The following is a 14008-nucleotide window of genomic DNA, read 5'->3' on the forward strand; positions in this document are numbered from 1 at the left end:
CCGTCACATGAAAAAAAGATAGAAAACTATTACTTATAAAAAAAGTTTTTTTTATTTCAAATCTATATGCTAATTCTGAATCTCATGCATGCCATGTGCTCTCTCTCTGGTATACAGTATGTAGAGCAGCGGCCATTTTGTGCAAAAATCACAACCCCGTCACACTCAACCCCGTTACATGTTTGACTGTGAGGTATACATATCAATGATACATTTAAGCAAAAAATTTGAAAATGTCAAAGTCCAATTTGAACCATTCTAGTGGAATGACCCATATACAAACACACACACACTAACAGCAGGCCATGTAGGAGGAGAACAGAATGAAGGACACAGCACCTCCACACTGTTATTCCCCACAGGTTCACCCCAACACCACATGAGTAATATAAATGTGTTGGGGGTGAACAGAGTGAAGGCACTGAAAAAGTGTTGTTTTATATGTTCCTCACAGAAAATGAGCAAAAGAAGAATCTGAAGTTTAAATGATAATAAATCATATTTTTTTCATTTGGTAAACATCTTGGTTGATGTAACTGATGTTGTCTTTTTATTTTGTTGTGTTCTCTGTTTAGTATATCTGAGTGTAAAACAAATTTCCCCTCTGGGGACAATCGAAGGAACTAAACTGAACCAAAAAGGAACTGAACTGAACTAAAAGGGTCACTGATACAGGTACCCTGGCATATGGCTGGATGTGAACATAACATGTGAACTATTCAGACTCAACTTTAACAAAGGTTAACACCTCAGTCAAGCAAAGCATTGTGATGTTTCTTGAGTAGATTCCCGTTTGTAGGTGGAGTCTAGAGGACCTGTGCCCATACTTGAAAAGTATGTTAGGCAATGCCACCTGGTTATCTTAAAAATAGCTGACTTTGTCTGCTGCACACATTTTCTCTACTTAGCCCCAAGAAGAGTTTCAGTCAGAGAGCAAAGACGTTTGGGAATTCCGCTTGAGTAGGTTTGACACATGGAGTTTTTAAGGAGTGTAGCCTTGGGAGTTCTGATTGTTTTGCAGCAGGTAAGCTATTTTGTTTCACCTGTGCACCAGGACATTGGACTTTATTTTTTAATTGGTCATCCTGACAAACAGCTCTGCTATTATTCAAATTAAGGTCCAGGAAACTTAGAGGGGGTAAAAAAAAACAGGGTATTCCAAACTAAACACACTTTACATTTTTACGGCATTTGGCAGACACTCTTATCCAGAGCAACTTACAATTGGATGATTTTACACAGGAAGGCAGTGTTAGGAGTCTTGCCCAAGGACTCTTATTGGTCTAGTATAAGGTGTTTACCCAAACAGGGAATTGAACCCCAGTCTACAGTATAGAAGGCAGAGGTGTTACCCACTACACTACACCAACCACAACCATGCTCATCACAATTCGCATCACGTGTTCAGTTTTTAAGATAAATCAATGTGCTTGAGATAAATGAAGACCATTTTCTCCATCATGAAGGTACTTTCGCCTGGCTTTGCTGGATCATCACCATGTTCACCTGGATTTGAATCCGAGCTGTATATTTTCAAAGTGGACAGACAGCAGCTTCAGAGAGGCGGGCGGCTCGGCAGAGGTACGGCAGCACTCACGCAGCGCTCAGACTGTATTTGAGTGAGCTTTAGCTCAAGTATTTCACACCACCAAAGGTGAAAGTTTGGTTTATTTATATTTCTCTAATAAGGATGTTGAAGCAGGTTTTTTCTGATGCCATGGGGTTTTGTTCATAATACTGTTTTTTTAGTTGTTTTATTATATGAATTTGTCTGAAAATATGTAGAAATAGAGGTGGGCAAAAATATAACATGACAATACTTTCATTTTGTCATTTTTATGATACGTTATAGGCATCACAGTATTGATTTTATCTGAAAATGAAACAGTAGTCCCATAGGAGAAGGTTGCTCAAGTATTCTGCTAATTTGAAGTAAGATTTAATCTTATAAAAAGGTTATCTTATTTGTAATACTTCTTCCTCATGGATATTCACTTGACAAGTATTCCGAAGGCACTTAATCGTTCCTGTAAATGAGCAGATTCATTTATCTCTATGATCTTAGTTGCCAGCACAACGGCAGCTTTTTCATGATCAGCAGTTATTTGTACTCACCACTTCAGTATTAAAGCTCAAACGGCCACAGTAATGGTGTCAGATTCTAATCAGATTTCACCTGGAGACTCTTGTATGAAGGTACTTTTTAACTGACTTTAGAGTAATATGTGACTGAAAATGAGAAGTATTGTACATGTTATATAACACAATGTTGGCGGTCCAGATCTCTATCGGAGTGCATGCTTTCTGTCCATCCCAAGAAGTCATCTTGTTCTTGTCTTTTAATGCTTCTGTCTTTCATTTTTATTCCAGTTGTTTTCAACATCTGCAGCGCAAGATCAAGGACAGTTTTTGACTCTGCAGACAAGCGCTTTCAAGTGGACGCTGATGGCACCGTGACACTGAAGAGACGGGTTACTCTACAAGAGTGTCAAAACATGTTCTCTGTCCATGCTTGGGATTCCAAGGGCAAGAGACACACTGTGTTTGTAAGTGTGAAATATGAGGCCAAGACTGGCCACCATCACCAGCAGGAAGACACTGAGGCAGTCGGCCCTGCACAGGTATGTGTGAAGCTAGCCTGACCCCTAGTGGATGTATGTGGAATGGACAGTCTTACTGGTAAATGTGTTGCTTCTTTAAAGTAGTTCTGAATGACATTAATGACTTAATGACACAGCCTTTACATTTACATCAGGCAGACACTTTTATCCAGAGGAGAATGTGGTATTAGGAGTCTTGCCCAAGGACTCTTATTGGTGTAGTGGGGTGTGCTTGCAGTGACAGGGAATTGAACCCTTGCTACATGGAGGGCAGCTGACCTGTGCTCTAACCCATGATTTGTGCCTCAGACTGTGATGGCTGCATTCCTTTAGTCTTAGTGATGTGGAGAACATCCACTCCCTGAATACTGCTGAAGAGATCTGATGGCATGATTAAAAATAACAGACGGCTTTGAGACGTGAGGAACTTTTTACGCATGAGGAAAAATCGGGAGTCATATGTTTGCCTGTGTGCTTTTTGGTGAAGATCCTTTTTGTGAACTTTAACATGGGAGAGTGTGTGCTTGTATTTGCGTAACTGAAATTAAAGAGACAAAGCACAAGCATGTCTGAGGATCATCACAGAATCATGCTATGTTTGTTCCTCAGAGTGAGTCCCGCTCTGCTCTCCCAGCTCTGGAGTGTCCAAAGTCTTCAAGGGGGTTGAAGAGGCAAAAGAGAGAGTGGGTTGCTCCAATAATAAACATCTTAGAGGATGAACGTGGACCTTTCCCTCAGTTCTTGTACCAGGTGTGTAATTAATTTAACCTGCAAACCTTACAGCTACAGCTATTGTATTTTTTTTATTTTCTTTTTACCAAGTACCCTATTTGTGTCCAGATCCAATCCAGTCGTGCTAAGCAATTTAAGATGGTGTACAGCATCAGTGGTGAAGGAGCTGACCAGGATCCAAAAGGACTTTTCACCATAAATAGAAACAATGGCTCACTCTATGTTACAAGGCCCCTGGATAGAGAGGCCAAAGATAAATATGTGGTAAGTGAGTTTAGTTCTGCTGGTTTGGCTGGATTTTTGTTCTTGTTTTCCTATTTGCATAGGATGACTTATTATTATTATTATTATTATTATTATTATTATTAATTTTTTTTCTACTTGTGGATCACATTGAAAAGTACAGGGATGCCATTTGAAGCTGGAAGTGCTGAATTTCTTTCTTTTTTTTTCCCCCTTTGAATTGTTTGGATGATTTACTTGAAACAGAGCGTATCATAGTGCTGAGAGACATACACATATAACCAGCACGGCAACTGCTGATGCACACCCTGCTGTCTCTGCACAAGGTCAAGCTACATGCATCTAGCAGGAGATTACTGCAGTGGGCAATAGAAGTGAGAAATAATTACTCGAGCTGGAAAAACACATTTTAAAATCAATATTAGGCCAATATTGAGGCACAATAATAGTCCACAACTTCTGCTTGTGTTTACGGACATGTCCCCAAAGTTATGGGAGGCAAATCCAGCCAAAAAAGAAATTAAAATGAAAAACATGAAATGCAAATACAAACCTCTTGTTGCCTTTTCCAAACAAAAACTTGAAAAAGAAATGAAATACCTACATCTGCAATTTCTTTTTCTACATACGCAGGAGTCATAAGTGACAGAAATAAAAATGAATTTCAAACTGTTACTTGTCATTTCATTTCAGTCATTATTCTGGTATTTCATGGCTGTATCTAAAATGGAAAAGCTAATAGAGAAAAGAAAATCCAAGCGTCATCCAAGCATAAAATGATGCATATCTGACAAAATTAAAATGCGAAATGGATAAATCACCAGCAAAGTGATAGTTTGCAATTCAGATTTCAGCACTGATTAAAAAAGCAAACGCAAACGAACATCGGCGCCACCTGCTGGAAATTTACTTTTCATTTCCCACTTTGCTTTTTCGTTTTCAAACTGACCAACATGCAAATATATGTTAAGTAGCACTAGGCGGGGCTACAGGGTACATTTTAGGCCATCCTCAGACTTCAGAGTCAGAACAGCATCATTCCTCAAGCTGAATGACTACGAGTCTCGGGAAAAAACATTGTCATGTCTCAGAGCTGGTGAACAAAGTTGGCCACCAGGTGGCAAGAGAAGCAGTTCACTTCACAAATACAGCTGGTGTCACAAAAGGTTCTTCCACACACTGCATTCAACTGCATTCACACTTCCAGCAGAGAAGTCTCTAAATCACCAAAACAATATAGTGCAACTTTAATTGAGTAGAACTCAAGAAATCGGTCCGAGCCTCATTCATTTAATTGTATTTTTTTCCTGCCAACTCCAGCTTCAAGCCCATGCTGAAGCCGCTGATGGTGACGATAGGGAAAAGCCCATGGATATTATTGTCATTGTGTTGGACAAGAATGATAATACACCTATCTTCACCCAAAATCCTTTCCTTGGCACTGTTCCAGAAGCTTCAGCAATAGGTATCTATAATAAGTGTCCTAAATGGGTTTGAAGCGGCCAAGATCTGCTACTTATCATGGTCTATAGTGGTGTTTTCTCCTTTCACTGTGTTCTCAACATTTCATTCTCTCTTTCTTTGAAGGGTTTGAGTTCATGACTGTCACAGCTACTGATGCAGATAAACCCAACACTGAATATGCTGATATCACATACTCCATCCTTAGTCAGAATCCACAAGAGCCAAACGCAGCCATGTTCACCATTAATCCTGTTACCGGAGTAATCAGAGTGAACGCTGCAGGACTGGACAGAGAGGTGAGAGCAGATATGAGATTAATAAATGTTGAGTTGATGTGGAACGTGGTAATAAATGAAAGCAGTTTCAGAACATCAGTGTAATGACTCTAATCTCTTTCAGAAATATCCTGAATACACCTTGGAGATTGCTGCTGCAGATAGCTATCTCGTAGGCACTGGAACAGCTGTTATTACTGTAACGGACAGCAACGACCATGCACCCCAGTTTGAAAAGACCTCGGTAAGGCGGTTATAAAACACCATGGCTTACAGAGAGAATGATTTACATTAAACTGATCTGAATGCAGTGATTTAAATGTGTTTAATCCTGAAATGTTCACCAGGTTATTGATCTGGTTATTGATCTGACCCAGAAGTAAAGATTATTTCAATAATCTGTTAATCAGTCCACTGTAATTTCAAATAGCCAAGAAGGAAGTTGTCAGTTGTTAAAAAAAGAATATTTAACATTAAATACAGTTTTGTTTAAACAGATACCAACATTATTTCAACTTCTGGGCTCTTTCGAATACAAAATCATATTTTTAATCTCATATTTCTAAGTTTTAATAAAGAAAGGGGGTTTTATTACAGGAAAAGATGCCATTTTAATCATTGTGAAAAATGCAGAAGCCAAAAAACATTACTTTCCATCTAATAATGAAGCTTAGTTTCTGTGTGGTTGGTAATACACTAATGAAACCTGATGTTTTGACTTAATCTGTTTTTGTTTGGATGGCAAGCCAAAGTCCAAAGGGCACAGTTACTATCTGGGTTTTCAAAACGTAAGGAAATGTACAATTTAACCAATCAGTTCTAAAACACAGCTGATCCTCTTAGCCAGTATTTTCTCATTCACTAAATTAAAACATGCTGAAAATCAGTGACACAGCATTATTGATTTATAAGGTTTTAGTATCTTAGTTACTCACAATGATGAGCTTCTGCTGCGGATGCAGGGTTTTATCTAAAATGCTCACACACAGTTGTCACAGTAGCCAACTAATCAATACAACTTGTTTCCAAAAAAATGATCAATTATGTTGATTTAGCCATAGTGCATTCAATCTGATTTATTGTTTATGTGCTCAAACTAGAAAATGTAGTTACTTGTATGGTAGTATTAACGCAAGCATTTGTCCTTCAGTACAACGTGTCCATCCCAGAGAATAAAGTAGAAGCTGTTGTGGTGAAGATGCCAGTGACCGATGGAGATGAACCTCATTCTCCTGCCTGGAGAGCCAAGTTCAGGATCATTAATGGTAACAACGGAGGTTTTTTCGCTGTTAACACGGGACCAAACGAACAGGAGGGCATCATCACTACGGTTAAGGTACTTCAGTTCCCCGTTTGTTTTGGCATTTCTCGTGGCTGTGGGGGGTCTCAGTTCTTGTATTCACTGACTTCTGACTTTTGCTCTGTATTGGGCAGTTGTGGGCTGGAGGTTAGGGAACTGGCCCTGTGACCGGAAGGTTGCCGGTTAGATCCCCAGTGCCGTCAGTCCATGACTGAGGTGTCCTTGAGCAAGACGCCTAACCCCCAGCTGCTCCCTGGGTGCCATGGATAGGGCTGCCCCCTGCTCTGGGCAAGTGTGCTCACTGCCCCATAGTGTGTGTGTGTGTGTGTGTGTGTATTCACTAGTGTGTATGTGGTGTTTCACTTCACGGATGGGTTAAATGCGGAGGTGGAATTTCCCCGTTTGTGGGATTAAAAAAGTATCACTTATTGTGCTTTCAGCCATTGGACTTTGAGCAGAACAGCAAGTTCACTCTGTTGGTGGTTGCGGAGAACGACGTTCCGTTTGCCAAGCCTCTGACCACGTCCACTGCCACGGTCACTGTGAACGTTCTGGATGTGAATGAAGCTCCAGTTTTTGATCCAGAGGAGAAATTCATTTCTACACCTGAAGACTTGGCGGTTGGTAGTGAACTGACAGTGTACACCGCCACTGATCCAGACACAGCCAGGACTCAGAAAGTGACGTAAGATATAATTTTATCTTGCTACTCAGACGTTCTCCGTGCCGTCCACCCTGTGTGTGATGTTGGGCGTTGTGCTTTTTGCTCAGGTACGTAAGCACAGAGAGTAATTTGGCATCGTGTTTTGTTTTGCAGGTATCGTGTACATACTGATCCTGCTGGCTGGGTGAGTGTTGATGGAGAGACTGGACTGGTCAAAGTGAGGAGCCCCATGGACAGAGAGTCTCCTTTTGTGAAAGATGGCGTCTACAAAGCTCTGATTCTTGCCATGGATGATGGTAACCCCTTTTCCTCATCCTGTATTAGAAGGAAATGAGTAGTGGTGCAGCTTATTCTAACAGGCTTCCCCATGATTACAGATCCAACTCCAGCAACTGGTACAGGAACCCTTGTGATTGAGTTGAAGGATGTGAATGATATTGCTCCTTCCATTGAGGAGAGAGAGATCAGTGTGTGCAATAAGGAGTCAGCTCCAGTGCTGCTGTCTGTGATTGATAACGATGGGCCTGGCTTTGCTGCTCCATACCGAGTGGAACTCCAGGGAGACAGCAAGAACAACTGGACTGCCACGATGAACGAGACAAGTATGTCCTCCTTTTTTGGGGGAAATTCAATGTGGCCCCAATAGTTACTTTTCCACCAAATGCCCTTTTTTTTTGGTGATAGAAGTGGTTTATATAGTGAGAGGTCACATGACACTTATTTTAGGGGAATAGGTTTTCACAACATGTCAGGCATCCACTAACAATTTTTATTTCCTCAGGTTGAACAGAAAGTTTACCTTACCTTTACCTTAATCACCCATTTTTTAGAACCGTTGATGACTTTAAAATGTCCTTTGAAAAGATTTAGCTTATATGAACTACTTAAATTAATTTGTGTGTGTGGTGTCCCTTCCCTTTTTGTGTAGAAACTGGAATTGTACTTAGGCTCAAGATTCCACTGAAACGCGGAGAGTACAATGTTGTTATGAGGGTTTATGACAACCTGGCCCTCTACCAGGACAATACCATCCGCGCTTTAGTATGTGACTGCACAGGAGACGATTTTCAATGCACCGAGAAGGCTGTGGCAGGCTTTGGCCTGCCTGGGATACTTGGAATACTTGGGGCTATCTTGGCTCTGCTAGGTATGATGCTCTATTCCCCTTGAAATGCGGATACACGCACGCACAAAACGACTGAACATTTGTCATTTCAAGTTCACCTCCATGTATCTACACACTTGGTGGTGTGTTGTGCTAGTCTGAGTGGATTAGTCACAGCAGTGTTGCTGAAGTATTTAAACATCTCTGTGTCACTGCTGGACAGAGATTAGTCCACCAACCAAAAATATCCAGTCATCAGCGTCCTGTGACCACCGATGAAGTACTAAAAGATGATCAACACAAACTGTGCAGCAACAGATGAGCTATCATCTCTGACTTTACATCTACAGTGTGGAGCAACATGGTGTCTAGAGTGGGCAGTGTGCGAAGATTGTTTAAAAACTCCAGCAGCGCTCCTGTGTATGATCTCCTCATACCAGCGCAACACACACCACCACCACATCAATGTCTTTGCAGTGCTGAGAATGACCCACCACCAAATAATAATTGCTCTGTGGGGGTCCTGAGCATTGAAGAACAGGGTAAAGGGGCTAACAAAGTATCAGAAACAGATGGACTGCAGTCTGTAACTGTAGAACTACAGTGTGTACTAATATGGTAAGTGTAGGTGATGAAAAGGACTGTGTAGACAGAAGGAGGTGAACAGACATGGCAGTGCAGTGACATTGTAATATAAATAAAGGAATTTGGATTTGCTCTTGATGTTGGTGTGTGATGTGCTTCTCCATGCAGTGCTGCTCCTCCTGCTGCTCCTGTTTGCAAGGAGGAAGAGGTCAGAGAAAAAGGAGCCTCTGCTTGCTGATGATGACATCAGGGACAACGTCTACTACTATGATGAAGAAGGCGGTGGAGAGGATGATCAGGTTGGTTTAGTGGATGTTTTTGTTTTTGTTCATCCACAGTTGGTCCCCGTCATGTTCTTATAATGGATTTTCATTTGCACAGGACTTTGACTTAAGTGTGCTGCACAGGGGCCTCGACAGCCGTCCTGATGTGTTACGTAATGACATGGCTCCAACCTTTATGCCTGCACCCCAGTACCGGCCTCGCCCCGCCAACCCTGAGGAGATTGGCACTTTCATTGATGATGTAAGTGGTGTAACGAGCTGCATTTGTATTTATTTTTTTCCATTTTATCCCGCTTTCTGTTGAAATACAGAAATTTAAGCATATTTACCATTGTAACAAATTTTTAATCAAAACAGTTTGATTTCTTATGTGTAGCAAACCATAATTAGAAATTGTTTGTGAGGCTTTTGTCAGAACAAAAAGAAAAAGATTCAGCGAATAGCGAAATGAATGTATACACAGTACTTACGGTTACATACATGTGCTGTAGAATCTGAAGGCAGCAGACAACGACCCCACGGCTCCCCCCTACGACTCCCTGCTGGTGTTTGACTACGAGGGAGGTGGATCGGACGCCGGCTCTCTCAGCTCCCTGAACTCCTCCAGCTCTGGGGACCAGGACTATGACTGCCTGGGGGATTGGGGCCCACGCTTCAAGAAGCTCGCTGACATGTACGGGGGAGGAGAAGACGACTTACTTTAGATAAAGTTCTACTTTGGCATGAAGAGGATGAATGAATGGATAAGTGTAAATATGGTTTACAGTTTTATAGGTATTGTCATGTCAATACAGCAATACTGGCAAGTAAAGAAGGCTAATCTTTAGCATATGCTAAAGCCCCAACAATCAAAGCAATTAATCAATGCTTTATGAATATTTTGTCAAGCACCTCTGTTTATTCTACCTCTTATATAACAAACCAGTCTGAAATACGTTTATTCCTTTCTGCACTATGGCTGTGTTTACATGCAAAGACTTTTGCCAATCCGATTGAATACACTCGGATTACAGATTCAGACTGAGGTGTTTATGTACACACTCTATTCAACAGTCTGATAGGAAATCTTTGTCTACATGCTCACTACAATAATCCAATGCAAAATGCGTGGAGTAGCACGTAGAGTAAACATTACCATGAAAGCGAGCATCGTGTGAGTATCAGTCTGAATGAGATGAGCAGCAGCGAGCAGTGCTTGTGTTTTTAATTGCCTTAATCTGATGTCAGACTCAGAAAAACTTCCTTCACGTGTACTTACAAAGGAAGCGGCGAGAGGAAGACGTCGTGCTATGAGAAACACAAGCTGGTCGTCCGTCCCACCGCCGCCTCTGCAGACCAGTTTCTGCTCCCACCATGTTGAACATTATAAAACTTTCTCCATGACGTGACGCACATGCGCAGAACGTATTTACACATTCTGATTAGAGTGTAATTGGATTCAGGTGTTTATACAGCTATTATTCTTCTATTTAATGGATTATTTACAGGATTACCCACCTCATTTAATTGGATAGAAATTGTATTCCGAATGGCCTACATTGGATTAGTCTATTCCGATTGAGCTATTAGTTGGATTATTAACGGATTATCAGGCTGTATGCAAATGTGGCTATTGTACAGTATCTCACAAAAGTGAGTACACCCCTCTCATTTCTGCAAATATTTTTCCATGGGACAACACTATAGAAATGAACATGAATACGCATATTATATTATTTTGTTCTGTTCCTTTAAAATACAGCACTCCCAAGTAGACTGGAAATACGCTATTTTTATACGTGTGTGATAGTTGACTGCACTCCGTTATTACAGCATTTGCTGGGGCATTGAGCTGAAAAGTCATTCTAAATAAGTCTGAATAATGAATCCAGTGATCAATGTGCCAAATAAATTTCACAGAAATAATAACATGGAGTCCTACTATAATGACTTTTTCTAATTGATGTTCTCAAAGGGGTGCAAAATAGTGCAAAGGTCAGCCATCATCATTGAAGCAGTCACTATAATGAAGTCCTGCTACATTGTGTGAATGTTTTTACGGTGAAAATCTGCCATCAGGGCGGTTACTAGTCGGTTATAACCTGAAGCTGCACTCAAAAATCAGCCTGTTTCATATATTGTTGTTCTTTTTCTATTCATTTTGCTTCAGGGCGCAGCTAGTGCTCACTCTCTGCATTAAGAAAATGTTCACAACCACCCAAATAAATCTCTACATCGGTGTATTACAGCATTATTTGTTACACATTGTGGTCTATGTGAACTACCACAATAATACTTGGCCCTGCACCTTCAGCAGTGCTGCTTTGTGAGCTACATTGTGTAATAGGCTACATGACTAACTCAATGTTTACTGTCATTTATTACATTAGCTGAATTCTCCTTACAGTCCATGCCGGCTTTTGATGAGGCAGGCCAGATTTCATCAGAGGTGAAACCAGTGCTGAGTTCCTGCTAATGCTACAGCTGGTTAGCATGTTGCCCACTCAAATATTATTCTCTTAAGATGTGACCTCACACCTTTTTTCCTAGGAGTTTGGCACCCCAGTAAAATCACTGAGACTAATCTGGTCATGCCACTGAAAGCCTGGCTGCGCCCCTGTGTTCTCCTGCTAGCACTCTTTGCAGTCCATGTCTAAGGTGGGTCTGAAAAAGAAAGGATCGTTAAATGTGTGGCAGTGAACTCTTAAAATCATGAACTGAAACTGAAAAAAGTAAAATAAAACGTTACAGTATTAGGATCATTATCTTTCTGGTTCGCAACTGGAAAATTTCACGGCTAACATTAGCTAGCCGAGTAAAACACTGGCTAACAGTTAGCCTTAGGTAGTTGGAAGGAAGTAATAAGGAAATACGAAGTAAATAGGAATGTTCTATTTAAAAAGAACCCACATCTTTGGGTTTTTACTATAAAACAAGCTTTAGGTTAGCTAATATTAAACCTAACCAAATGAAAACAACTGCCTGCCTATAGTGCTGCTAGTCATTCAGCAAGCTAGCAAGGACTACTCCATTAATTCTTATGGTGTGGGATTTTGTGGGATTATGACTGAATCTTTGTTTTAGCACGTTAGATCTTTCAAAATTTAATAGAATTGAACCGTATATATTCTATAACCTCAGAAACAACCCAAGGCAGTTCGGGACGGGTCCAACATCCCTGCCGATAGCAAGAGGATAGTGGCACCAGAGGATTCTGGTTCCATTGACTTATATTACAAGGTTTTGTTCCGACAGCAACTTTATAATATCTTAGTTTATTTTCTAAAATAAAAGTCTGTGTGCATTTAAAATCTGTTTGAGGAGATTAAATACTAGTTAGAGCTTGTTTGCAGGACAATGATTTGGGTGGTCTGAAGGTGGACCACCAGTGGCAAACAGATTATCTGGGACAGCTCGACAGCCCAGACCTTGTAACCCCAGTCTGTGAGACGATTGCTAGGCCTCTTGATGACCTCTTGGCTGCATCATGCTACTCATGTGACATCTGTGTCCACTGTACCACTTTAGGTCACTGGTGACCAACCCTCCTCATGGAGATCTACCATCTTGCAGGTTTAATCAGGTTTCAGCTAAGCAGGGTGGTCAATAACTACTTTGACCAAGTGTAGTTTAATACAACTAAGACTCATGAAAGAGGGGTTAGTGACCGGCTGCCTTTACACATTCTTCACAGGCCTGTCCATCAGTGTAAGCCACTTTTGCATCACTAGATGGCAGCAAAATACCTTCTACCCCACAATGTTTGGCAAAATCACAGTGTTACAAGTTGCTTGCATGCCAAAATCAGGACGAATAACTGTGGGTCACTCACAGTGTCCAAAAAATGTTGAGGCAGGCGGATATTGTAGTCAGTCACTTTTCATATTTTTATATAGTGGACGCTTCATTTTATTGTAATAGTGCCAGCCTAATTTACATATCAATAAGAGGGAGGACAAGTCTAGCAGTTATATCTAATTATTTTACAGCCCACGTAATAGATTAACCATATGTATGTGAAATATTACTCTAAAGATAACATGGTATAATATCTGAAACACTGAGTAATATTTCAAAGTAGTTCAAAAATGTACGTAGATTGTTTTTACAGAGCTTTTAGATTATAACGGAAAAGAAAGTGGCAAAATACTGTTTTAGAGTATGTTGTATTGTAGTTCATGTGCATGTTTACTTTTAATGACACATCTATATGACTTTTCATTACTTTAAATAAATAAATATTATAACAATAATAAAAATATTAGCTGACTATCTCAGTACTTATGGCAACCCTGCTGCTATTTTGGGGATGCGTTTGATTAATTGGTTATTTGGCAATAAAAATAATCCTTTCACTTATTTGAACACATCCAGCCCATTCAAATGTAAATCCTTCTAGTTCCAGTTCCTGTTTTGTTAACCCAATTCAGCAGCACCTCGGAGTTGCCCTTTTCAGTCGGACATTTCAACAGGACACTTTGCCTCGTCGTTGGGAGAGAACCTCCTCACAATACGACATGGTTTCTATGGGCTGATGAGTAACATGCGGACAGAAACAGAGAAGAAAAGGAACCAAAGGCCTCTTCTCAGCCACTTCAGCTCCTGCTTCACCCAGCTCTGAGAAACTATTCAGTCACATTGTTTTTGAGACCACAGAGCACGTTTTATGCGTGTGGTATTACTTTGGGTTTGCTAAATTAGTCAAGAACGACTGAGGATGAAACTAAAACCATTTTTTTAATCACGCTCCGCACACTATATTACATAGGAGTCATTA

At 40.6% G+C, this 14008-nt stretch overlaps 1 protein-coding gene across 1 annotated transcript; it reads left to right on the forward strand.

The window, feature by feature from the left end:
- Positions 1 to 954: 954 nt before the first annotated feature.
- On the forward strand, positions 955 to 10270 carry LOC108443209 (B-cadherin-like). Its single transcript, XM_017723714.2, has 16 exons — positions 955 to 1024; positions 1467 to 1581; positions 2371 to 2621; positions 3210 to 3350; positions 3441 to 3596; positions 4896 to 5040; positions 5163 to 5335; positions 5439 to 5558; positions 6465 to 6650; positions 7055 to 7299; positions 7432 to 7574; positions 7656 to 7880; positions 8207 to 8425; positions 9137 to 9267; positions 9350 to 9493; positions 9744 to 10270. Exons 1-16 carry the CDS (start codon positions 974 to 976, stop codon positions 9954 to 9956), a joined length of 2658 nt encoding a protein of 885 aa, XP_017579203.1. The 5' UTR covers positions 955 to 973; the 3' UTR covers positions 9957 to 10270.
- Positions 10271 to 14008: the final 3738 nt, after the last annotated feature.

Source organism: Pygocentrus nattereri, chromosome 25 (assembly GCF_015220715.1).
Source record: "Pygocentrus nattereri isolate fPygNat1 chromosome 25, fPygNat1.pri, whole genome shotgun sequence".
NCBI lineage: Eukaryota > Metazoa > Chordata > Actinopteri > Characiformes > Serrasalmidae > Pygocentrus > Pygocentrus nattereri.